The 26006-nt window shown below is 35.0% G+C and overlaps 1 protein-coding gene across 8 annotated transcripts in view; it reads right to left on the bottom strand.

The window, feature by feature from the left end:
• The window catches only part of PHKB (phosphorylase kinase regulatory subunit beta), a 90011-nt gene that overhangs the window by 16848 nt on the left and 47157 nt on the right, over positions 1-26006 (bottom strand). For 7 of the 8 annotated variants that reach the window (XM_052796184.1, XM_052796186.1, XM_052796190.1 and 4 more), the window contains 12 exons: positions 22585-22679; positions 16377-16432; positions 16091-16184; positions 11373-11456; positions 10806-10910; positions 9860-9942; positions 9689-9779; positions 6268-6329; positions 6017-6179; positions 5097-5178; positions 2447-2504; positions 578-668 (listed from right to left, as the gene is read on the bottom strand). In XM_052796184.1, coding sequence (XP_052652144.1) covers positions 578-668; positions 2447-2504; positions 5097-5178; positions 6017-6179; positions 6268-6329; positions 9689-9779; positions 9860-9942; positions 10806-10910; positions 11373-11456; positions 16091-16184; positions 16377-16432; positions 22585-22679 — 1064 coding nt within the window. Of the gene's footprint in view, positions 1-577; positions 669-1536; positions 1628-2446; positions 2505-5096; positions 5179-6016; positions 6180-6267; positions 6330-9688; positions 9780-9859; positions 9943-10805; positions 10911-11372; positions 11457-16090; positions 16185-16376; positions 16433-22584; positions 22680-26006 lie in introns of all 8 variants that reach the window. The other variant, XM_052796185.1, reaches the window with a different exon arrangement.

Genomic DNA, 26006 nt, shown 5'->3' with positions numbered 1-26006 from the left:
AAAATACATAATATTCAATTACTATTATTTGGAAACAGCTCTTCATGAACTTAATTAAAATTATTGTGCTGGAAGAAAAAAAGAAGACCTCCTTAGGAAAGGAAGAAACACTAATGATTAAACTTTGTTTGGAACAGAAAACTAAAATCCTGGAAAACTTTTTGCTAAGCTGCCACCTATCTGTTGTCTTACGCTCAATTACAGAGAGAGTGGCTACACCTTCATTAAGTTTTAAAAAGAAGCTTTATTACTTGACCCCATCTACTTTTGTGAAATAAGCCATATATATAAAATCTAAGAAGTTATGTAAATCATGCCTCTTCCCTTCTTATTTAGACACTGAACTGTCTTTTCAGTATTGTTCTGTCATTAAATAAAAGCAAATTTATTAGCCCATAGGATATTCAAGTATTAAATGTATCTTTGTTTTCTCTGGATTTTTCTCCTTCAGTAAGGATTTTTTAAGCCATTGGGGTACTTTTAAAAGAAGCATCAGAGGCCTTCAAAATTAAAAAGCCCATTTATTTAGTTTCTCTGTTATCATTCCTTAATACATTTCTCAGGAGTAAAGACTTACCTGCTTGCCCTGAACTAAAACATTAGTAATAGATGGTGCAAGGCTGTCCACTAGTTTACCTAAAAGACTTGCTGCGAAGCGCACAACAGACCTGAGGGCAGAAAACAGAGCAATCCCACTACATATTAAAAGCTAGTTTAATGAATTCATATATAAGTTTGAAATCTGCCACAGCAGAGATATCAAAACTAACTCGGTAAATACATACATCATTTATAAAGTAGAATTTGGATCAGATTTTATGTAATCTTCTATGGTTTTTCATTTTTTAGTCCAGATATAGGTTAATGGATCAAAAATAAATTTAGTTAGAACTCATTAAACTACCAGCTCCATAAAAAGCGTGTCGTTCCTTTCTCAGCATCATCTTGAAAACAGCCAGGTAAGAGATGCCAGCTTCTCTTTTGTGACATTTTCATCATTTTGCAAGATAACCTTGGTAATTTTTTAGTCTATTTAAGGAAGAGTTAGAAAGATTTTTGCAAGAGAAAAGTACAACACGTAATACCGAGGCTTTGTTTTGTTTTCCATGCTGAGGTAATATTGCGCACGTGTAGCATGAAAAGAAGAGACTTGTGTAAACTGCTAGGTTAAAAACTAGCTGTAACTTCCAAGAAAAACATTTTTTCATATATCCAGTCGATGGTTAAAGATATAAATACTTTTAATAATAATTTCCTGACAAAATACAAACCTAATAGACCTGTATTTGAGCTTTTCTAGCACAGGCTTTGAGGCCACTAAGAATCATTTATCCACAGAGCTAATGAATGAGTTGTAGCATTAGTAAAAAATTCAAACAGTTGATGTTGATTCCTGTGAAAACTGCTGTGCACTTCTTAAGATCAAGAGCAAAGCATTTCAAAAATGCATTAGCTGATACTATCAAAATGCAAATAAGCAAACAAACAAACAAAAAAATCTCACAGAGCTCCATTTCAGACTTCTGGGCACTTTACCTGTTTCCCATGTACCAGTAAAGTAGTAATATGTGGAGCTATAGAAGAAGAAAATTTCTGTGCAAATGCAGCACTGTAGCGCAACACCAACCTATATGTATGTCACATGGCAATCATGGAAGAGAAATGAAAAACAGTTTACATATTTTGTTTCTAAAAATACTTTTGATTTTTATTCTTTACAAAAAACACCACCAAGGTATTTTGGTTCTACCTTATGATTGGTAAAGGCCCATTTAATTGTATGAACAGACTAAAATGAAAAACAGTTTTTACATTTACAGCCTCATCTGTTAGGAATAGTTACAGAGTGAGAGAACAGAATTCAGGACAGGCTCGACTCATTTCTTCGATAAAAAGAAATGAAATTTCTACTGAGCTTCAGGGCAAAGAAATTAATAAACAACATGTAAATGCCAATCTACTTGCTGAAACCTTTTAAAGTTATTGTGATAAAGTCAGGCTCAAAGCAAATTATTTTGGGGCAATAAACAAACTGTGCAAGTGTATCAACTTAACTGATTTACATTTGATCACTAGCCTTGCTACAGAAAGCTACCGATAATATTTTATCATGCCCTGTAAGAAATAAGAATATTAGTATTCTTTTCTCATTATTTAAATTTAATGAGAACTGTACATCGGCAATAGCACTCATAGCAAAACCAGCTTATTACTCTTTTATATTTTAAAAGATAACAGTAAGAAAATACTTCTCAATTTTTTTTTTTAAAGCATTATAGACCAGATCTTCAGCTGCAATGAACCAACACAATTTTGTCAGTAAAGCTGTCCTTTTTTACCCCCCCCTCCCCTTTAAGTGCATAATGATCTGGCTTTACTCTCTATAAACACGTTAGGAAAAAAAAATTGGTGTAAAACAAAAGGAACATGATACATGTATACAAACCAGAGCTTTTTGCTGCCAGCTCGTCTATAGATTCTTTCAATATGCTCAGCAACAGTACCTAAATGCATTTTAAAAAAACAAACAAACAAAACAACACAAACAAAAGCAAAAAAGATGCACAGGTTTTCATTTAATAGTAATAAGGTAAATTTGATGAGATCAGTTAATTCTGCATCAGCTTTAGTAAAGCACTTACCTATTGTGCTTAACATCTAAAATGTAGATGCAATCAAGTCCTCTATCATCCAGTTGTGTAGTTATGCAAGACGCCAAACCAGATTTCAGCTAAATTTGCTGCTCATGCTCTAAAGACACCAATGATATCACCTATTCTTGCAATATATTGGGGAAAATTAATCTACGTACAGATTTGGCCTATAAAGGTACATCCCCATCATAAGGTACATCCTCAAACTGCAGATTATGTTTTGGATACAGGATGTAGATACTCTCTCCACTGTCTTGCCTCTTTGTTGAGCTAAAACCTACAGGAAGCAACAGGGAAGTCTTGTGCTTGACAGTGTAGTTCACTGAAGTGGTGTTACGTTTGGACAGAGTTTGTAATAGCTGATATCCAAGACACAAGTTGTTTTCAACTTTGTATATGAATAATAGATCACCTGGTTAATCACGTGGGACATAGGACTTACTTTCATTTTACAGGAGGCTGGGAGAGGATCTTTCACTGCTTTGCGGCTCTGCCCTGAATAACCACAATAAGGTGCCCACAAAGATACCTAAGTGACTCTGTGAGCTAGCTTTGGTAATCAGGTGCATTACAGCACTAGTCTTGTGAAGCTAATTATCACTGTTGCAAGTACAACAGGGGATATTGGACAGATATGTAAGACATTATATTACTGATTTACTACTCTCCTCCAAGCTGATTTTCTGTGTGCCAAACCAAAGAGAACATGTCATGAAGTGTTATGTATTAAAGTAGCATCATGCTGTACAGACATGACCTAAAAAAGAGAGGGCAGGAGATGGGAAGAGCATTGCTTCTAAGTCAAAGCAGGTAGTCCAGGATTCAGAGAAGGCATGTAGTACATTAATTACATTAATCAGAACAATAGATACCATTCTTTTGTCAGTCCATAGTTGATCAGTGCATCAACTTGCTATACTGACAACTCTTCAACTGTGCAGGGGTCAAGTGAGGACCATTATGTTAAAGGTAAAAGTGGTGACAAACATTCCATTATTTAGACTTCATTCAGCTTCTAGATTTTAAATTCTCAGATGGAATGGCAGTGTTTTTCATGCCAGGCACTTATTGGTGAACAGTAAGTTCATCTACAACAACAGTAGTAGCAGAAGTTGACTCACAAAATCATAGCCTGTGCCTGTCAGCTGGAACATCCGATGTTCTTCAGCTTTTATTTTTAGATTTATGTTTTATTGATTGTGTGATTATTTAATGTCAGTCTCAGTAATCTCCAGTCGTAGGAGGACAGGAACTTTTAGTCAGTGACTCAGACTGTTTAATGCAAGGTGCATATTAAAAAGGTTATCATCATCTACTATTTCATACAGGATGGCACAAAAAGGTCTATACAAGTTAGCTCTGAACCGTCAGAGGCACAACAGTACTTTTTTTAACCTGAAGGGTTTCAAGAGAGTTTTTAAGTTCATCGTCATGATCTAATGGTCAAAAGTCATTATGCTGATTGCTTACGGAGGTTAGGAAATCTGCCTCAAGTTGCTTCCAGAGCAAAGAAGGACACAACTTAAAAAGGACTAAAGGAAACTACTGAGGCTCTCAAAGCCCAACAACAGTACGGGTAACAGTGGCGACAAAGCCTGCTTCAGAGGCTACTTGTGCCTAACACTCCGATTCCAGCCATGACTTTGGATTCACATTGTGTTTCAACAATGCACTGTGTATCAGCCAATAAATTTTATTCCACTTTACATTGTTTTCCATGACATTTTTAATATAGCAATATGGATGTAGTGTATATTTGTGTCAAAATGACAACTCTTCATCAGAAGAGCCAGCTGTCATATCAAAATTACGAAGCAGGGCTCTATAACATGAGGTGATAAGTTACACTGCTTGATGAATAACTAGGAGAATATTATTTGATCTTAACACTCCTTTTTTTCTGAGGAGTATTCCTATATACAAAGGCATCTAATAAGCAATTTTTGGAAAAAAACCCACCAAATCTTGCAGCACAAAAGCCACAAGCCTCAGTAGCCTCTTCTGAATTATTTTACATTAATTTAAATCCTGTGCTCTAATACAAAGCCATAAGACAAAATTAGAGTAAGCTTCACAGATATATTGAAGTCTGATTACATAGAAGTGAAATAAAAATTGAGTATAAAGCTTCACACATTTCAGACTGTTACAGACACACAAACTTGTCTTTAGTTTCAGTTTTCTATACAAGGTCAAACCCCTATTTTTTATACCTGTGTGTTCAAAATTACAACCAGATACAGCACCAGCCTACAAACAACCTAAAAGAGTTGATATATTTAGCAGCTCATTCCCCAACATGCTATGAATTTGCATGTCCCATTTAATGTAGAAATTGCTTTAAATGGCAAAGAAAATAGCTACAGAACTGCTTGCATGCATGGCCATTATTCATGTTCATTACAACTAAACATACAATAGTCAAATGAAAGAAGCTCTTACCTTCCTTGGTGATAAAATTCGGTCCTTCCCTTTTAAGCAATATACTCAAGAGTAATGCTTGACTTGCTAGGCAATTGCAGTCCTTAAAAAAACCAGCAACAATATAACCACAAATAGCCTTCAGATTCTCAGTGAAGCAAAACCAAGAGATATTAAAAATTTCAGGTGAAAGCAAAGGGCCTTTTTTTTTTTAAATTAAAAAAAAATAAATGAAGTCTACAAATTTTGTTTTTAAGGGGACTTCACAACTATTTCATACTCTATGTATGCTGTATCCTTGTCACTGCTGCTTGCAGAGGCTTCTCCATGGTTCAAATTAAGCTGTAAGAATTTGGCCTCAGAAATGTTGCCTGATTTTCTGTTCTTGGGTCCTGTCATTTACAGCAGAAATGCTTGTAGTGACATAGGGAACCAAGTAGAATACTTTGTGTGTTCCTATTCTTCCTGCATCTAGAAACTGGTAGTTTTCTTCTAGATACAGGTAAAATGCCAGATTGGAACATTCCCTTGGTATCATTAAGACATTACCAGTCTATCAGAGTGAATACCAACTGCTGAAGTCTTTTGAATTTTAGTCTAGCAATAAAATATCTATTCATAAGACACATGACACATGGATCCCCTTCTAGATGGTCATTTATTACCAGAAGAAGATTTGGGTAGCTGGGAGAAATGGAAGCCAACAGTTGCAGCATGAAGGACCAGAAAGTTCTGTAATGTTAAGATAAAGGACTGTCAAGAGGAAGATTCCCTGAGTATGAAGAGGAACATCAGACATTTTATGTTACTAGCTATATTATTAACATTGAGCCATGACACTAACCATGTTCTAAGTAGGCTGCTGGTAAAAAGAATATCAGCACATAATTTCTCATTTCATGAGAATGAAGTTACAGTGTATCTTTATCAAGTTTTCTTACATTAAGTTTCTGCAGGATCTCATATGTTGACTTGTTTTTCCAGTCATTAATATTTACATCTGGTTGCTGCTCAAGTTCAGAAGCATTTGGAGTACTAGACTGTCTCTTGACTTTTGAATGTTTTGGAAGATCCAACTCCTCCAAACTCTTAAATACAGGAGCCCTGAAAAATAATTACATCATTTCTTCATAGTTCAGAAATTATTTTAATTATCAAATACTTCATCATTATTATTTACACATAGCCTTACTCTTCTGTTTCAGTGATTCTTAGGAAGTCAAGTTGTTCAACAACTGCTCCAGATATTAATGTCTGAAATGAAAAATTGAAAAAAAATCAGAAGAGGCAGAAACATACATAACTATATAGTTGTATTTTGATCTCAATATGTTGCTGGTGGTTTCCATTGAGAAAGTAGTTTCTTTATCTACAGTTCCAAATATCTTCACACTTTCAGAGTGTTTTTCCTCTTTCTTAAGATCTCACTTAAGACAGCATAAGTCTCTCAGGGCTGCTGTCTCTTTTTTTTTGCTGGCTTTCTGCTGTTCTTTTGCCTGCAATGTCCAGCTTAATCAAGCAATGTCCAGCCCCCCCCTCCCCCCCAAACAGGTCTGATGAAAACACCTGAGATCGAGGATTTGCATTCCTCAGAGTCCTGCATGATACCCATGTTCTGGATCATCATACTCATTGTTTCAGGGATCGCTGAAGGGTGGGTAGTTGTCCTGTCAGTCTCAGTGATGTTACAGGAAAACACAACATAATAGCATTTCCCACTCTGTAGTCATTCCTTAATCCAAGCATGCCTGCCCTAAGTTTGCACATTAAATGCAGCTTACAAATACTTCTGTCTCAGAATATTACATACCTGAAATTCAATGTTGCATTTATCTGATGTAGTCATTACAATTCATTCACTCCAAATTCACATGAATTTCCTATTTATATACCTCCAGAGGAAATATATTGTACTACAGCATTTTTAAGACTGCTTTTTGATGGTTGTCATTAGCTAAGTAAATCTGAGTGTGTATTGTGGACTTTTAAATTCCATTTTCATTGTACACAAGTTGCAGTAAAATATTGATCTGTTACATGGTGAGATGACTGAATGTAAAAAAACCTGCTTTGCTTTTATTGCTAGTGTCAATTCATTCTCTGACTTGCATATCTGCTTGAACACACGACAATGAAGGTCAAAGTCAGAAAAGAGCTAGAAGTCTTCTAAGCATATACATTTTTAAATGAAATTACATTTTGTATATTTTACAAGAAAAAAGAACATTCACCCATTGAGAGATTCTATCTCAAGGCACATTTACACATATGTATCTAAATGAAGTAGCTGAATACAATTCACAAAGATTCAATATATGTTGTGTTGGAATAGATGAATTATTTAAGAAAGCACCAAGAATTAGGCATGTCTCTTGTCCCAAATCCTCCCCCATAATGAAACAAGGCTGTTTCCAAAATGTGACAGCTGTGCAGTAAGATTGAGAGATTATAGTTAAACTGATGGACAAAGCACACCATATTCCACCAGTAAAAACACTGATCACTGACATCTACCATTAATTTATAAAAAGGGTAAAAGAAAGATGCAAAGGCTTTGGAAAGCTGCAAAAGAGAAAGGGACATTAAGAATAAAAATATGAAATGCAAGACAATTTCCATTTAACCCAAACCAGTTTATATATCCTTAGGTTAATACTGTAACAGGAATTACATCTTAACAATTAATATGCTGCAACATAATTAAACACGTTGTACTGACATACAGGGAAGTTAGCACATTGTATTTATGGATGCAGTAAGAATTTATCTTTGGAAAAAGTATAAGGCATTCTTGTGGGGGTTTTTTAATAGATTTCACTCAGAAATCTACAGGGGGACTGAGCAAGTACATAACTATTTAATGAAGTTGTATTAGGGCCCTGTTACACTAATGATTCTCTCAATGGCAGATCCATTGGAAGCGATTTCTGCATGATTCAACCCACTCTGTCAACGTGCAAAAGTTAGCGGCTCTTCGCTTCTGCAATATTAACTGTTACTAACCAAATCTGGTTTTGCTTTGCTTTCAAACCTGATCATTCTATAGTTTTGGGTTACAGCATAGTTAGACACAAATTCATCAGCAGAACTGAAGCAGGGGCAATGACCAATCACAAACCTGGGAGGGCAGAAATTGCCCATGCCGGACCCATCATCAATACCTCAAATAACAGCAACCTCACTCTGGCACCAGAAGACAGCCTGAGCCATGCTCACAGCAATCCTCGCTTTGTCACTCCTGCCTGTGTGGTTCCTCTGCTGGCGCCAGTGCACACCTCGACTCAGAGAACAAGGAATATGATGTACCGCTTAGCAGCAGAGGCCAGCCATCAGATCACTTAACCACATCTTAACTATTTTCAATGGTAAATCATGACTGTAGGTAACAAATGAAGCCTCAGGGAGCTCACAGTACAATTTTAAAGCATCCTACCTCATACAGCCTTTTTTTTTTTTTTTTTTTTTTAAGGTGCCTTAAAGCCAGATAAACATTTGTTTGTAGTTTTACCATGTACTCTTTTTAATGGACAACAAATAAAGCAAAGACTGATGACTGTCAACATCTTAAATACTTTAAAACTACTAATTAATTACCATTTTTTTTTAAAAAAAGAGAATCTTTCCAGAAGGTCAATGAGTATGGAAGGGGAAGTTCGCTCCCTGACAACTGTAACAGTGTAGTGCTTAAAATAAGGATGCATTACATAGACTGAGAAATTTCTTGCCTGCTAATACATCAGTTTAATCAAATGCAAGGCAAGAAAGTCATTGCAGTTAAACTAAAAAAAAACAAACCAAAAACCAACAAAAAACCCAACACAACAACACTGTAGACAAATGAAAGGTTTTCCATGGACAGTAATGGCATTTGCTACAGGAAAAGTAAATGGTAACAGGAGAGACTTCGTGACCTACATGTGACCAGTAGAAATACGTAAATATTTGAAAGATTACAAAACCATTATAGCTATGGGTATTTAATTTACAAATGACCCAGCTCTTCTACAAATTCATGATTTTCTAGGGAACAAGAAATGTTAACTGTGTCTTTGGTCTTCTCTCTTACAAAAAGAAGGGTTCTTCAGTAGGCATAAACTAAGATTAACTAGCACATATAAGTACCTAAAACCAGCACCTGACTCCGTAATTTTCACATTTTAATGGAGCAACATTCCTGCTTTAGGATTAATTCAAACAGCAAAGATGTTAAAACTAGATCTTAGTTCTTGTAAGAATGTTAACATAGGTGAAGCACCTTTTTTTTTTTTTCCCTCATTGATTATCTCATGAAAAGAAATCCCTCAATGTTTGACATTGTGGATTTATCCTTTGGTGGTAATTTCACAAGACTGCTGAACATAAAAAAACCCTTCTCCCTTCTGAAAATCGTCTATGAAGATTACCACTTTCAAAAGACTCATCAAAAGGAATTAAAATAAACCCGTGTTTCTTTTGAGATAAAACAAAAGCTGTACCAAAAGTCTTGGTTCTTGACTCCTTAATTTTATGCTACTAAATAAAATACTCAGAAGTCACATGAAAAACAGAAGTACTAAGAATACATGTACCAATACTAGGAGGTAAGGACACAACAGTCAGGAAAAACATCATACCTGTACTCTGTCAACATGAACTTTCACTCCTCCAACAATTCCCTTTCTAAAGGCTGCCAACATATCTAATATTGGATTGAATCTGCTCCCTCTGAAATTTGAAACGGAACTCCATTAATCTTGCAATTAGGACAACAGCACACTGCAAATGATGCTTTTATCTCTCTCTACCTTATATTGTCTTCACGGATAAGTACAACAAACAGCGGACGACCATGCATTTTCCAGTACTGCTTAATGAACTGCAGTGCATTCTAGGTAAGAAATAATATGTTAGTCACAAAACAAAAATAAGTACACAAGCACAATATACCAGAATACACAGTACAAGATATTAGAAGAGCTATCTTAAAATAACAGCACTGAAAGCCCCAACAGATTAAAAAAAACTTAGCTAATAAGCCACTAAAAGATTTTTTCAACGAATATAAGCTGCTTTCAAGCACTGCTATTTCACAAGTTTCCTGAAAATACTCCTAGCGTATTGTCCTGGTTTTGGCTGGGATAGAGTTTGATCACGGACTAAACCACTAAACAGAGTGCAGTGTACTGAACTACATGTGATGACCAAGTAAGTATGCATGGGAATCCAGGACTTGAATCATAGCCACCAGCATGGAATAACCAGTGCCACCTTCTATGCACTGGAAGTAGCTGCTCAAGCACAGGGGACTTGACAGGTAAGCTCTGCACTACTGCCTGCCTTAAAGCGAGGGAAGGAATGCAATTTTTAATATTTGTGCAAAGGCCAGTAATATTTCATCCAGGTGAGGCTTTCATATTTCCCTTAAAGGGACCAGTCTCATTTCTCTTTTCAGCCAAGAACATTTGCTTTCCCAAAGAAACAAGTGATAATTTGCTTGCTGCACTACAGCATTCCCAATCACTGTTGGGTCAGGTTTTTTGTCAGATACAGATACTAGAACTCGTACTGGGCCGACAAGATATTCATCTTAATACGCTTTCCAGCATAAACCGCAAGGTTATCTTTGTATTAGAAGAATACAGACTATACAGTGTTCCCCTTTCAATCTTCTGTTTTATCAAACTTCACAGTTTATTCTTCTACAGACTCTATTTTTGTCAGTTTCTCAAAGGAAAAGTTACAGATAAATACCTTAATGTCATCAATCAACATCATAACATCCTGAGACATGTAGAAATCGCTTAGATCAAAAATGATCGAGTAGCAAACTACAGTCTTTCCTAGTATTCGATAAATCTGTTGAGAGAGAAAGCTTCCATTAATCTTTTCTTTAAAATATCTGAAGCATTGAAATAGCTGAAAAGGAAAAAAGATATTTTGAAACTATCAAGGTAATAATCAGTGTAGAACAGTTGAATTAAATATTTAAAATAAAACCTACATATGTAATTTTAGGTACTCTGTTTTTTACTAGGTATGCAGTTCTCCATTCTATTTCAGTTAAAGCAGTTCACTTCATCACCATTCAGCCTGTTTTGGCCAAGTATTCCTCTAATTCGATGTCTAGGAAACATATGACAACTTAATAGTAAGACAGAGCATGCACATTCATAGTAGCAAAATACATTACAAGGACTTTAAGATACATACATAAAATAAAATTACATTTCAGTTCTATTTCAAATCATTCAGAGACTAATTCAATGTTTATCTGAGATATACATCAATAACAACAATATTAACATTTCTGGCAACAACCTTTGATGTTCCAAGGCATCCTATGGGCCTGTCCGGTCTTCCAGATAATCCCAATTTGTCATTGACTCCCAAATGGAAGTAAGCCTGTGAGAAAGAATAATGAAAACTGAGGGAAACCTATATATAAGCCTTTCTTATGCTTCTACTGGGTCTCACATAGAAAGCTGTGTGCATTCTGCTTTAGTTAGAAAGCAAGATTCATAAAATGTGGTCATTATTTCTGTTAGGTTCTTTTTTTTTTTTTTTTTACAAAACATACCTCTATATAACAACAATTAATAAATAGAACACTAGATTTGGTAAATTTACAGTTCAAAGACCAAATTTAATTCTTTTGATAACAACAGGTATCTTTACAGCAAAGAGAAATCAACTATGTAATTGAAGCAAGAAACAGGAGATGCAAGAAGACAAGATGCAAGCAGTCTGCTCCCTGTCAGTCATTCCTTCCAGTGTAACTCACATCACTTCTGGCAGACCAGTACTCTGCTGTAGAAGTGGTGTAACAGTTCCCCTTCCCTCCTTCTAATAATAATTTTGGGAGGATGAAGGATTTTCACCTTACTCATGAAGGTGAAAATACAGTTCATACTGGTTTGCATTAAAAAAGAGATGTCTTCATTAAGGGTAAGCAGCAGTGCTCGGTAGGAACCTGATGCTATGACCAGGACACATGGGTGCAACTTTGGGCTTGGGCAAAGCACCAGAGTCCTGCCTATCTGCATAGTTTCAAATTTCAACTAAAACTTGTTTCCTATATTAAGTCTTATTTTTACCTTCTTACTCCAATTGTTTTTCTAGTCTATATAATTAAAATATTTTTTTAAATCTTCAAATTGAAATAATTTTTTTAAAGGATCATTTTTAAAAGGATAATTTGCATTTATTGTCTGGCCAATTTTACCCTCTGTAATGCTTTTCTGATGTGGATACAAAGGTAAAGAGTTCCTATATTATTGTTTTAAAGATCTTTATTCTAATTTTAGTAAGGGCCTGCAAAATTAATGCATCAACAACACGAGCAAGAGCGAATTATCTCATTATTCATTGCTTGATTCTTGAGTTAAATTATATATGCCTAGTATTACTTCAACTGATATAGTTTTGTAAGATTTGCATATTAAAGAAATAATCTTCATTTATTACAGTGTATGAGAATAAAACCATAAAAAACCAACTAAGCTGTGAGCAAGACGGTATGAATGTATCAGTTAAACCAGACTGAACGCTGTAATTTATTCCTTATTTGGGCTGTTTTAGGTAAGGAACCCACTATTACTAAAACTTCAGAACATTCAGAATTCAGAACGTTTTCCTAAGCTCAGTCTTTCTTTATGTTACAGAAGATAATTCAGAGGCAAATGAAAGTAAACATTTGAACAAACATTACACTCAATAGCTTTCTACTGCTGTCAGCCTGGGGCTTGCCTGTTTCTGCATTAATACCAAGAACTATTTAAAAAAGAAAATAAACAAAATTACCTACATCACCTGTTCACCCAGACTAAGTAGCTCTATTCAAGTGGGAAAGGAGTGGAGACATCAAAACATTAACAGCTTTAAATAACCCATCTACACATAACAAAACCATAAGAATGTTGAACCCCTTTTTATAGTAAATAATGGAGACTAGAAGAATGGCAGTAGATATTATAATTTAACACTAAAAGGACCTTCATTTTGCTAGAATGTAAAACATAAAATGTTTTCTTAACAAAAATAGAACTGCAGTAGTACTGTAATATTGTCTCTTCCGTTGAAGAGTTTTACTTTAGCTGGAGGCCTCACGTTGTTCTACAGTCTACTAAAGCAGTTTCATCTTCTAGTAATAGCTTTCCATCTTGATCTGCTACAATCAAAATGCCAGTTTAGATTCAGCACCACAATATTTGAACGAAAGTACAGTTTCATGCAAGTCCAGTTGCTTCAAGCAGGGTTTTTTTTAATTATTATTAAAATGCCCTTCAATTCTGGAATATTAAAGCTGCTAATAGCAAGAAACGGCTGTGAAAGCAGACTGGACTGTTGTGTTGATCTATGAGAGTGAATCTAACTACGGTGGTCTTTCACACCATCTGTTTCTGTGTTCTTTTATCTGTTATCAGTCTATGTCTATGGAGTATTCTGCTATTTTCCTGTACTATGCTTCCACTACATACATACTTTTTCCCTATATATTGCATGCATCTTGTCCCATTTTCTTGTTTTCCTCTTCTTCCTCTTTTCACTCCCCCACTAGACTTTTGGGATCTGTTTACATGATCCCTAATTTTCCTGAATCAACGTCTTCCCCTCAACCATTTGTTTCGTTTTACACTACTTTTTTGGACACGTGCCTATTTGTAAGTCTAGAGGTTTAAACTGTTACCATGTGCTACTAGACCAGTTCAAAAGTTTCTAATTAAATTAAATTAAACACTACTGAGAATTGACAGCATCGGAATAGCAAATACTGAGATCCATGTTCTCTATGGATCAGCCCTCTTTTCCCCAAAATACAGGTAATTGTTCCAGCATTAGCTTCCCTTCCCCACAAAGGATGACAAATACTATCCGGGTATTTTTGTTTGTTTGTTTTCTTTCTGGTTTGTACTGGTTTTTTGCATAAGCCCAGAGATCAAACCTCAGTTCTCATAATGCCCCAAAAACTTTCATTAATTTGACTTCACACCTATAGTATAGCCTTTTCTACAAGCCCACTAGGAAGAGGTTTTGCATCATGCAATTTAATATTTTCATTACATTCTTTTTAAAGGTAAATTTTGATGAGGCAGATGTACCTACCCATCATGAGTATAAAGAAAATGTCAGAATTGCCACGTGTCTCACCAGCTTTTGAAAAATAATTCCTAACACAGTAGCTGTCATAGCTAGGAATTTAAATGATAATAATAAAACTTAACGAAGGTTTCATCTTTTTGTCAGGGAGACCAAAGAAATGATGGATGACAGAGAGACAATATATACTTCTGTAGTAAATTTATGGAGTATCTATTTGTTAAACCAAAATTTCAGGTACAGAATTTCAGAACAAATACAGTAGAGAGAATCCATTTTGAAATATATTATCAAGAAAACCAGTGAGGAAAAATGGGCTGAGAAATGAACAAGGCTGAACGTAAACAAGGATATTTCTTTTCTCACCGTTTAAGTACTTCTCGGGTGTTAGTGGCAGTCATTACTTGGGGTAAGCATTGTTCTGAATAAGCTAGCAAGGTTTTGGTACATCAGTTATCCTCACAAACTTACAAAGCCTGAAATATGTTGCAATGTTATCTATTTTTGGTTTTACTTTTTTCTGTGTCCTACAGACTTCTGATACAGCTAATGGCATCAGCCATGTGATCCTGATTTCACAGGGAGAGACTCGCATAGTGATTTGTTCCACAACTGGAACTTCAGGATTGATAAACTAAATACATTCATTATACTTCCCCCAGACATTCAGAATTAATCAGTTGCTTGAGACAATTTGTATAATTCAAAGTTAGACAAGAGCTTTATGTACCTGATCCACAATCAAACTTCAGGTGGTGAATTATGAAATATATCAAGGGCACATCCGTAATTCCCAATCAGCTTACTTGTCTGACAGTTTCCTGCAGCTTGTTAAAGCTTGTTTATGTACAGTGGGACTATTTTCAATGTTTTTTTGGAGGAAGTGTCCAGGTGTATCAGAGAGAGAGGTAAATAGGCACCCAGTAATCATATAGATTTTTATAAGGACTTTTGACAAGTTTACCTACAACTGCTGATCAACGCATTTATCATTTAGAGCAGCATTTGCCATGTCTTTTATATTTAAATATATTTCCAGGACAAACAGTAGTCCTTGTGCTTGAAGCACATACTCAATGGCACTGAAGTGCTATAAATAAAGTACCAAAAATGACTGAACAAAAAAGAGGCCATGGTAGTGCTAAGAGAACGCTGAAATGGACCAGTATGGCCTGTAGATGCCATTCATCTTTGACTGCTGGCTTCACGTGGCGTTGACAGCTACCTGACAGATGCATCTAAACTGGCATCATCAGTGAGGCTCCGTACAGATTAAGGGCTAAAAGGGCCAGCCTTTTAGGTAAAAGGATATGGTACTCTGTTAGGAGACTGTACAGAAAAGGGAAAACCTGAAGCCTTCACAGAGGATGAAAGGGATTCTGAAGACATCCTCCATCCCCGTAATTTTTGACCGTAGATTTTTAAATGTGCCGAGTTAAAGGACTAAACCAAAGAGGGTTTAAACACCAAACTTCCTGGATATAGTCAGCTCAAGGGACTTCTAAAAAAACAGTTACAGAAGACTGTATAATGCCTGTTATACAGGCTACACTATGAAATTACATGATGGTTTATGCCTACTGCCTTAATCCATTTCTTTGACTATTGCTCATTTGCTTGTTTCTCCATCAAGATTCACTTAGTCTACTGTGCTATTAATATTATTAAAATTTTATTATTCATTCATTATTCTTTGAAAGTGCCTCAGGTAATAAGCCTAATCAGATAATACAGCACATCTGAGCTTCAGTGTTTCACTGAAAGCTCTAACTAGGCAGCTATAACTGGCTGATGTCAGCATATCTTGCAATTGAATTAGAATAACACAAAGGTAGATAACAAGCTTAAGGAGACACAAGTCTAATAGCTTGATATAAATTCCTATTGTTACAAAAGAAATTTCTAGATAGATAAATAATTTTAAATGCAGAATTCCTTACTTTGACAAGTTCTTTTTGAGCCCATATCTGAATTGGTTCCACCTGCTGGGGGGTCTGAGTTTGGATTCCATATGTGTTCAGAAAAACTTGTAGGCTACGAATGAAATAAATGACAAATTTAATGACAAAACACAGAATAGTCTTAGTTTTAACAATTATCTTGGCAGCAGATACACAAGTAGCAGTATTATATTCTACAATTCCTTGAATACCTTTAGCAAATTTAAGATGCCTATTGTTCAACATTTCCCTAATATATACATTCTTAATAAAAGTAAATACATACCGCTGACTTTCTGCTATCAGGGCCACATGTACTACCAAATCATTTTCTAAAGGACCCTAGAAAATGATGAAAAAATATTTATTAGCATTGCTAACTAAATATTTTGTTAGATATAGCATGAATAGGGACAATGTCTATTTAAACAATTCATGAGTATGACAGACATCACTGTCTGCATTGCTTTTTCTTACTGTGTGAATAAATTGAAAGAACAACACAGGACTAAAACTTGTAAATCTCAAAACTATGGGAAGACTGTCTTATCAATAATACTTTGCAAGATGCATTTTGGAGAATTAATAATAATAGGTTTCTGGTAATCTTTTCCACTGTTTGGTTTGGTTTGTTGTTTTTTTGTTTGCGGGGTTTTTTTTAAATTTAAAAAAAAAGTAGGAAAAACATTTTGCTTCATACAAAAATTTAGAATTTATAAAATCAATGTATTTCCTTTATGCCTGATATGACATAATGTTTTGATACACATTTTTGTAAAGAGTGAAATAACTTAGCTATTTGGGTGAGTGATAATGCTCGCTTCAAAATAATGAACTGATGATTTCAGCCCTTTACTCAGAAATATTTTGATCAGACAGCTACTCTTTACAGTTATATGAAAGACATATTACATTTTACAGGAGATAACAGCATTTCCTTACATTGTTTATAACACAGATACTTCATGTTTGAAATAAATACTAGTATTTTACATCAGGAAACCATGCAAATAGGAATGAATTCAACATGCTGAGTGAAATCATTGACTCGACTCCCTGGGTCTTGAAATGGCAATTCACTTTTCTTTTCACTGGCAGCATACATTACTAGTGAAAAAATGAGATGTCTGAGTTATTCCTTATCCATTTCTTTGGCATTCAATGACTGTAAAATCAACAGAACTAAAAGCAGCACACATTTTCATTCCTAAAATGCTTTTTGTCTACTTTTGTCTAGAAATTACCAGAACATGAATGACAAAAGTTAAATTGATCTTCTATCAATTGATTATATAAAAATACAGCATTTTCTGTGAAGATAGATGGATAGACATACTGATTTAGAACAAAAAGCTTAAAGTGACGCCTGCTTGTTCAGGCATCTGAACAATGATATCAAGTTAGGTGTTATGGATTTGCAGAAGAAATTCTTGATAACATTTTCCCCAAAGTCTATCAGCACTACATTTCCAGTAAAAATTTTGGAATTTTTGCCACATAAAATGAGTTTGTGATGAAAGTACATGCGCAAAGAGACCAGATTAAGAAGTCAGAAGTTTAAGTGACATTAAAAGATCTTCCTCCTCAGAATAAGGTGATCATGCTATCAATTGCATTTACACAAACAGTAAGAAAACTCAAACCAATTCTCTACCATAATCAGTACATTATGTTTATAAAACAAAAAGCAAAGCCCCCCTCCCCCCAGAAAACAAGAGAGCCCCCTCCAAGACTGTATTGATTTATAGACAGCCTGTGATCTAACTTGGGCAGTGGTCTTCAAGTTAAGGCTCAACTTCATTACTGCGTTACTGACGAACTGAGTGGGACTGTGTAAGCACAGACTGTAAGCTGTACATAAAGCTGTGCATTCTGCATCTCCATTGAGGTACATCCTTCTCCGACACCAGTACTGATGCCTCTCATACACAGACATACCCAATGACATGACTCATTTATAGCAGCCAGTCAGTGGTGGTTCTAACATGGGCCATAACTAAGCAAATGCACCTGCAGCACAACTGGCACAGCACAAAATCGGTGTGAAAAATAGCTAGACTTTTAAAACTATTGTGAATAAATATAATTGCTGTACAACTACAGGATTGTTGTAATATTAAACAGAAAATTACTTTCATTATCATTTAACATGTCAAGGCCTGGAGGATCACAAGTAGTGGTCTAGAGAAACACAGATCAAAATAACAGATACAATACTCATTAAAAATTATGTTGCCCTTTTCAGTAATGATAGTGATATATAGCATTTCCTATACATTTAAAAAAAAAGAAATGTGGAAAAGCATTAAACTCCTAAATATTCCAGTAAATAAATCTTGCTGTTGTTAAAAGTTCCATTTTAATGTGTTTGATTTCACATTTGTCTAATAATGCAAGCTAAGGTGGTGTTCACACAACATCAATCACCGTCTCCCCAAGACACCGCAATGGACACTACCCCCCCACTCCCACCCCCCGGTTCACCCTTCTGCTTGGCGTTTTCACATTGGATAGTGGGCAGAAGGATCTGTTTCAACTATATTCTGCATGCTGTGCAAATGATAAATATTCCCCAGGTTTTCAGAAGACCAAGATAAAAGACAGATTAGTTGTTCTAAAAAAAAAAAAATTATAGTTTTTAACAAGGTTATAAACCGTTGGAGGCAGGATAAAGGGAAAACCCCCTGACTCCATTCCTGGCATGAGCAGAGAACGCAGCTCAGTATTAGTCTTTTGCTGCACTCTCACTGGACAGATGCTATCACTATATGCCTTTCTGCACACATTCCCAGGAAATCTCAGAACTCTGAAAAAAATCCATTTATTTTGAACATGTGAGAAAGTGGGCACAATATTCGAGAACACAGATTAAAATGGTACCTACTGGGCTTTCCAAGCATATGGAGCGAGATGAGGAAAACAGAAATAGCATGCAACAGAAGAAATTGTACTTAACTCATATAATCCACCTTGCTGCTACAAAATTACAACTGAACTGTTACAAAACACATCTGCTTCTGGAAGCATCTAAATACTGCTGAACAATTTATGGTCAATGCTACTAACACACTAGACTTTTTAAGTTAAATACAATACAGACACACATGTGCCTTAAATTCTAAAACAACACTTGACCATTTTAGAATTATGTTAACTGTGGTAGCCAATTTTATTAAGAGAAATGAAAGCAAGAATATGCTTATAATTAACATTACAAAACAAATCATCCAATATGATACATCTCTCTAAACCATAAAAATTAGACATGCTGTAATCCTAAACATAGTAGCTGAAAAATCTTAATATATCTCACTTAGTAATTTTAGTTCCTTCTTTACACATTATCTACTTCCCTGAAAATAAAAAAATAAGCAGTCTATCACTTTGTTCTCCCAACATCATCAGTGGGCATTAACCTTAATTTCCAGTAACTTAAATGAAGTCCTCACAAATGATTACTTAAGTCTACAAAGCAAAACATTAGAAGAATATAGTCATCACATGCGGCCAGAGAATTTAATTAGTTGCAACCCTATACATATATTTCAAGTTAACCCAGAAGATAAATTAGTCTCACTTTAACACTTTCGTAAGATTATAATTTTTTGTTAAATACAAAATTAAATATAGGACAACAATAAATCAGCTTTCATATGCTCCAGTAAAATACAAAACAAAACCAGAAAATCTCCACCCCATCTCATTTCTCAAATATTATTGTTACTATACAGGCCCTCTTACACACTAAATTCTCCCAAAACAGAATGCAGCAACCGAAACTGTGTTATAATATAATCTCTCCTGGATATGGAGACAGTAAAAAGGAATAATAAAATAAGCTCTTCTAAGGAATCCAGTTCTAAAGAGTTATCCCCACTGAAAAATGCCCTGCTTCTTACAATAAAGTGAATGGAGCATTGATGATTTCATTTTTTTTTTAACTCATGAATGGGATTTAACCTGAAACACTACTGACCATTTAGCATTACAAAGCAAATTATTAGTGCAAAGGAGAACCTCTCCGATTGCTGTTAGACTTCACTGTGTTTTGGAACATAGACTAAAACTAGCAAAGAGAATCCTGCTACAGCGCCACACCGGCATTTCCCCAGGAGGGAACATATGGAGACCTCTTCCTGAAAAATAAGGTTGGGGGGGCTTTAAATTAAGAGACAAAACACTTCCTTTTAACTATAAACAGACAAAATGAATATTTTAGTATTAGTGGCCATTAAGTTTTACTATACTGCTCATTTGATTCCGCAGTTTTCTACAACAAATGAGATTGTCCTCTTTTATCAGATTTTCTAGGTCGAGTGATGCGTTAACAGCTATTGTAGTTATATAGAATTATAGATATATAGTTTCCATAGCAATTTTGCCTTTGTAGGTCTATATTACCTTTAACTAATTCTAGAATATTCTTCACTGGTGCTTCAGAAGTATAAAACTAAGGTTCGAATATTTTAAATACTTTTCATTGCTTGCTTAAATCTACACAATTATGTGGACATCAGACTTATTTTTGTAGTAGCATCAAAGCCACAAATAAACTAAATTAATCACATTTTTCAATGGCAAGTGTCTATAGAGATTATAGTGAATGCAATCAAGATATGAAAATATGCCTACATGGAAAATGCATTTCTCTAAAAAATATTTCCTTAGCACATGGCTTCAAATAAAAATTGAAAAAGCCTTCTTTTTGGTACATCACCTTCCAAAAACAAGATGCATTGTGTTCTCATTTTGTATTTTAATTTTAGTCATTTTTCTAGCACTTTAAGGCAAATAATAAATAGTGATTTTGCATAAATTAGCTCAATTAGATAAAACGCATAATCAAATATTCCAACAAACTGTTTAAGCAAATTTTAAAAGTGGATTAAAAAAACTCAAGGTCAAGACTCTCAGCTGGAACTTGAAGTTTGCTGACTTTAACTGCAAGACCTTTGCTGATAAAGCATACCTCACTCATGTTGATACATCTATGCATCTGCCTTTCATTTTTTAACCTCTTAATGATGACCCATTTGAACTAACATCTGTATCAAGAAACATTTTGCCCTGAAACTAACTTAATAGTAAAAACACACAAAGTACAGCAGCACCTGTTTCAGTACAAACAGTCCCAATGAAATTCTACAACCACCTGGTTAGCACTGCAGGGACACTAACCATTCTGGTCACAATTTCTACATTGCTGCTCAGAAGCTACAATGACCAAGGCCTGATGCTACAGTCATCTAGAATTCCCACTAATTCAGAAGCGCCTCTTTTTTTCTAGCCCACATTGAGAAGCACATGCAGTATCTTGGACAGCTTTATCTTTTACATATTAAAGAAAAGCATGCACAGTCTTTAGAACAAACCATCATCTTCTTCAAAGTGTTCATCTGTGGCATATTAAAAGTTATTGGTTTCAAGAATCAAAGAAAAAAAAATTTCAATGGGCTGCATGGAACACTGACTTGATATAGGCTTCTTCTAATGGCACTCCTAAAAGTGCATGTGATAGTGGCAGCTCACAATTTCTGTAGCATTCATAATCCCATGATGTAAGCACAAAGAAAGAAACTGGGAACAAATTAAGTCACTGAGCTTTCATTATCTCATATTAACATGGCAAAAGTGCTGTACCATGAATAATGAAAGTCTCATTATGAATGAGACAACACCCAGGCACTTGGATTACCTCGGGAACAAGAAATAGTAGGAAATGGAGGTTTTACGTATTTGGATACAACAAGAAAAACATTGCTCACTTCTGATCTTGGAATAAATCTTAAGATAAATGCTTTGTATTTTATGCTTCAATAACAAATTCACAATGCTGAACAAGGAACTTTTCAAATATGTATTCCTTATACCAAGAAATAAACAGGCTGAAAAACATCTCTTGGCTACACATTTCCTTACATACAGTTCTTACCTCTTTAAGAAGTCCCCTCCATATAGACCACGTTTCTGCCTTGTTATCCTGTCTACTGCAGATTTGAATTACAATGTTTCAAGCATTCCCCATCCCTGGGCACTCATTCCTGCTGTGCATTTAAGCCAAATACAGGAACACATGTATATACCATACACACCAAAAAAGAACCTCATCCTTCTAGCTCTTAGCTCTAAATACAAAATATATTAATACATACAAGTGGTAATTAATTTGAAAGAATAAAAAAAAAGCAGGCTTATTCTTGCCTTCCTGACATATCTATAACTCAAAGAAACATACCTATCTATTAGCAGCTATTTAAACTTACATTTTATGTATCATTTTGATTGCACCACTTAATTTGAAGGCAAATGTGCACCACTTCCCCAAAACTGCAGATGTTATAATCTTCCTTTTAAAAGCAATCCTCCATCAACTAAGAAAATGTACATGCATTTAATATTTTTCTAGCACTTTAATTGTAATATTAGAAGACTGTATATAACATGTAGATGACAATTTTTCAGTAAAAGTATTTTAATAGTGAGCATATGCTTACCTGATTTGAAAATCTCATGCTAACATTCCGCTGATCTTGTGGAGGTACATAACGTCCGATAGGGTCAATATCTTTAGGACTTACTAATTTGTCAGCTGAAAGTAAACGATAATAAAAATACAGAATGACTTGAGTACTTTCTGCAGCTTTTATGAAGGAGGCATGCAAACATATTTTTGTATTAGCAGTTATTAACGTATTAGCAGTTCAGCTGCTATAATCTTTGCTTTAGATCTGTGTTTTACAGATCAAAAAGACATTCTGCAAAATTGTATTAAATTTAAAACTAACGACTCAAGCATCAGTCTTGCTACAGCTAATTATAATACTGTAGTATATAAGAACAATCCTTTATTTTTTCACAGAGATGCGTTAAAAGAATATATGCAGACAACAGATTCCACAAGTCACATAAAAAGCCCTCAGTCCACAACCATGGAACTATTCTAGAGCTTTAACTAGAAACTCAATGGTTACCAGCAAAAACTGATTAGCTTTGAAGAAAAGTAAACAGCCTCTATCTCAAGGTAATCACACAACTATAATCCTGAAAGGGACAAGGGATATCAAAGGTATCTTTCAATACGATATCTCAAATAGAAATCGTAAAAAAACAAAACAAACCAAAACAATTAAATATATCTGAAACCTAGCAATTTCTACATGGAGTTTTTTACATGGGAAAAAAACCCCAAACTCAAAATTCCATTATTTTAACCTTCTCCTGAAAAAAAAAAATTAAGTACTCCAGTAAAAGTATACTATTAAAAAGTTTCAACAAATGCCTTGAATAAAGGTTCACAATCTACTGTGAGCTATTATGCCCTTCAAATAAGCATTCTCCTATCAAAATCTCATTTTGACATGAAACTGTCCAATCTTCATTTAATTTCTGCTACAGAGGAGGTCACAGTACATTTTCATTTCTCCTACATACAAGTCAACAATTTTTAACATATTCTTAAAAACCTCTACACTAGGAAATCAGCTATTAATCTCAAAGAGAAATAACTCATGACTCCATTAGCTTAATTCAGCTACAACAGAAAACCAACAGTGTCTTGATAATAAAAATGTTTCTGAATTCTACACCGTGTAGTAAATTAAGGCAGCAGTTTATAAACTCAAAATACGTCCCGGCTCAAGCTTTAACAGTGTTAGGAAAGAACAGAAAGCAGAATAGTCGTTGCAGTGGACAGAAAACGCATGGGCAGACAATGTAGGACACTGGCTGGGCACTTCACCGTGTAAGCCATGAAGGAGCCTGCTGCTGCTATGACCTATGCCAGCGACTGTCAGCCACTAGATACTGAGACCATCTCCTGTCCTCAGCCTTCTGTTGGGAGAGTGCAGCTTGACTCCTGCCAGCAATGGACGCTGTTCCTCTGCTCTGCACTACTCCTGCAGAGTCACAATCTACGTACAGGTGGTTATGTTAAAAAAAACAAACGAAACATAAAAACCCAAAAACCAAAATACAAGTCACAAATACAAGTGTATCGGAATGCAAAAGCAGAGTTTTCTTTGTTAGCTCATTGTTTAGATCAACAACGGCTGACAATGTTTAATCCATTTGGTCTATAGAAAATATTGCTAAAAACTCTTAACTTCGTTCTAGGCAGCAATGAGTCCACAGAACAAGATATAAAAATGATAAGGAAAAGCACAGGAAAGATAAAAGAGAGCTACCAAATGAAAGACTAAACTGAGTGAATTTTCAGTTGCATAAAACAGCTAAATACCTGGCATTCCTTTCCCTTGCTCTAAAATGGGGACCCTATCATAAAGGCTTTACAAACCTCCTCAACCAGAGCAAGAAATTCTATGAAAAACTGCATCACCACCTGCGAAATGCATGCTTTGTTTTCTTCATAAACAATTTTTTCAGTTGCACAGGCACGTGGTGACCTCCAACAGCAGTAGGCAGACACTTTCATTGCCTCTGTTGTTCAGCGGCTTTATAAGCAGGATCAAAATCTTGACTTCGCTACTTCTGTTTGCCCGTCTGTGAGAGGCACTGAGATGTATAAGAACTGACTCAGTTTCATGTTGCTGCATTTAGAAAAATTTGGACCGCAACAGGCAGACACTTGGCTCACAGACAGAAGAAGAATCTAAAAAAGTTATATTGTATGCTTGCCTACACAACAGAAGCAAGGAGGCTGAACAAATACAAATTAATTGCTATCCTTGAGGCAACACAGTTTCTGGAATGGACGATGAATTGGGAAACCAGTACCTTCCCAGAAATCAAGTGTTTGGAGTCAGGCTTCCACTTAATTAGCAACCACCAACAAGCAAAGTAACACACACAAAGACTTTCACTAAGGACAAGATTGTTATTCAGGTAGGTTTTCACCCAGAATGGAGAAAAATTAAATGCACCAATATAAATTAGTATGAATAAATGGAGTTCCTGATATAACAATCACTGGTGAGTAGATTTAGCTTTGTGATAAAATTTCCAGACCCTGTTTCCAAAGATTGTGAGAGAAAAGGAAAAAAATAATATTTTGAAAAAAGGGAGGGAGGAATGAAAGTAGTGAATACAGTGAAGAGAAATTTTTACTTTAAAATAATAAAGGAAACAGTTAATAGTGACAACTTTTCAAAAAGAGATTTAGTACAATTATAAAAAAAAAGTGTAAGAATGTTCAGCAAAAAATTGAAACAAAACAAAAGGAAGTTACATTACTCAAACAGCATTTAGCAAACAATAACTACAATTTATTTAACCAGCATTCCTCAGGTATAGAAATACACAAATATTAGTACAAGATGAATAGTAGCAAAATTATTACAGTATTCCTGCACACACATTTGAGGATTACTTGGCTAATACTAAGAGATTAAATAATTTTTTTTTCATTAAAGGTGAGATTGCCTGCATTTACTTTACAGTGTTGGCTAAAAAAGGAATTATGCAAGGAATACAGTAAAACCAAACAGGTGGAGCACCAGACAACGGACTCTGTTCCTCCATACCTAAAGATAAAGCTGCTGTTCTTGCCAAGTCCTGAATTTTTAAAATCCTCTTCAATCTTTCTCATTTTTACTACCAACAGCCTGTTTCCCTTTATAGTGTTCACAGAAAAAAAGTTTTCAGGACTCAATCTACTGATTACCAGGTAAATGCTGAGCGTGTTAAAATAAAGTAATAAATCTTTCTCATAGAAGAAATATTAACAACAAAAAAAATAATCTTAACTATTAAGATTTTTCTGGCTTAACAACTGTTTTTACATTAGCCTTTGAATCATCTCAAGTCAGAACAAGAGTTCATTTGTGACTGAAATTCACCATAACAACCTTCAATGGCCAAACTTTGAAATGCACTTTCAAATGGTCATCTAGTCTCTTCTATTTTAAAGGAAGGGTAAAAATAACACAGATTGAAGAAAACATTAACTTAATCTCAGACT

The sequence above is a fragment of the Harpia harpyja genome, chromosome 9 (genome assembly GCF_026419915.1).
Source record: "Harpia harpyja isolate bHarHar1 chromosome 9, bHarHar1 primary haplotype, whole genome shotgun sequence".
NCBI classification, from domain to species: domain Eukaryota; kingdom Metazoa; phylum Chordata; class Aves; order Accipitriformes; family Accipitridae; genus Harpia; species Harpia harpyja.
This window is presented reverse-complemented; position numbering and strand designations above follow the sequence as displayed.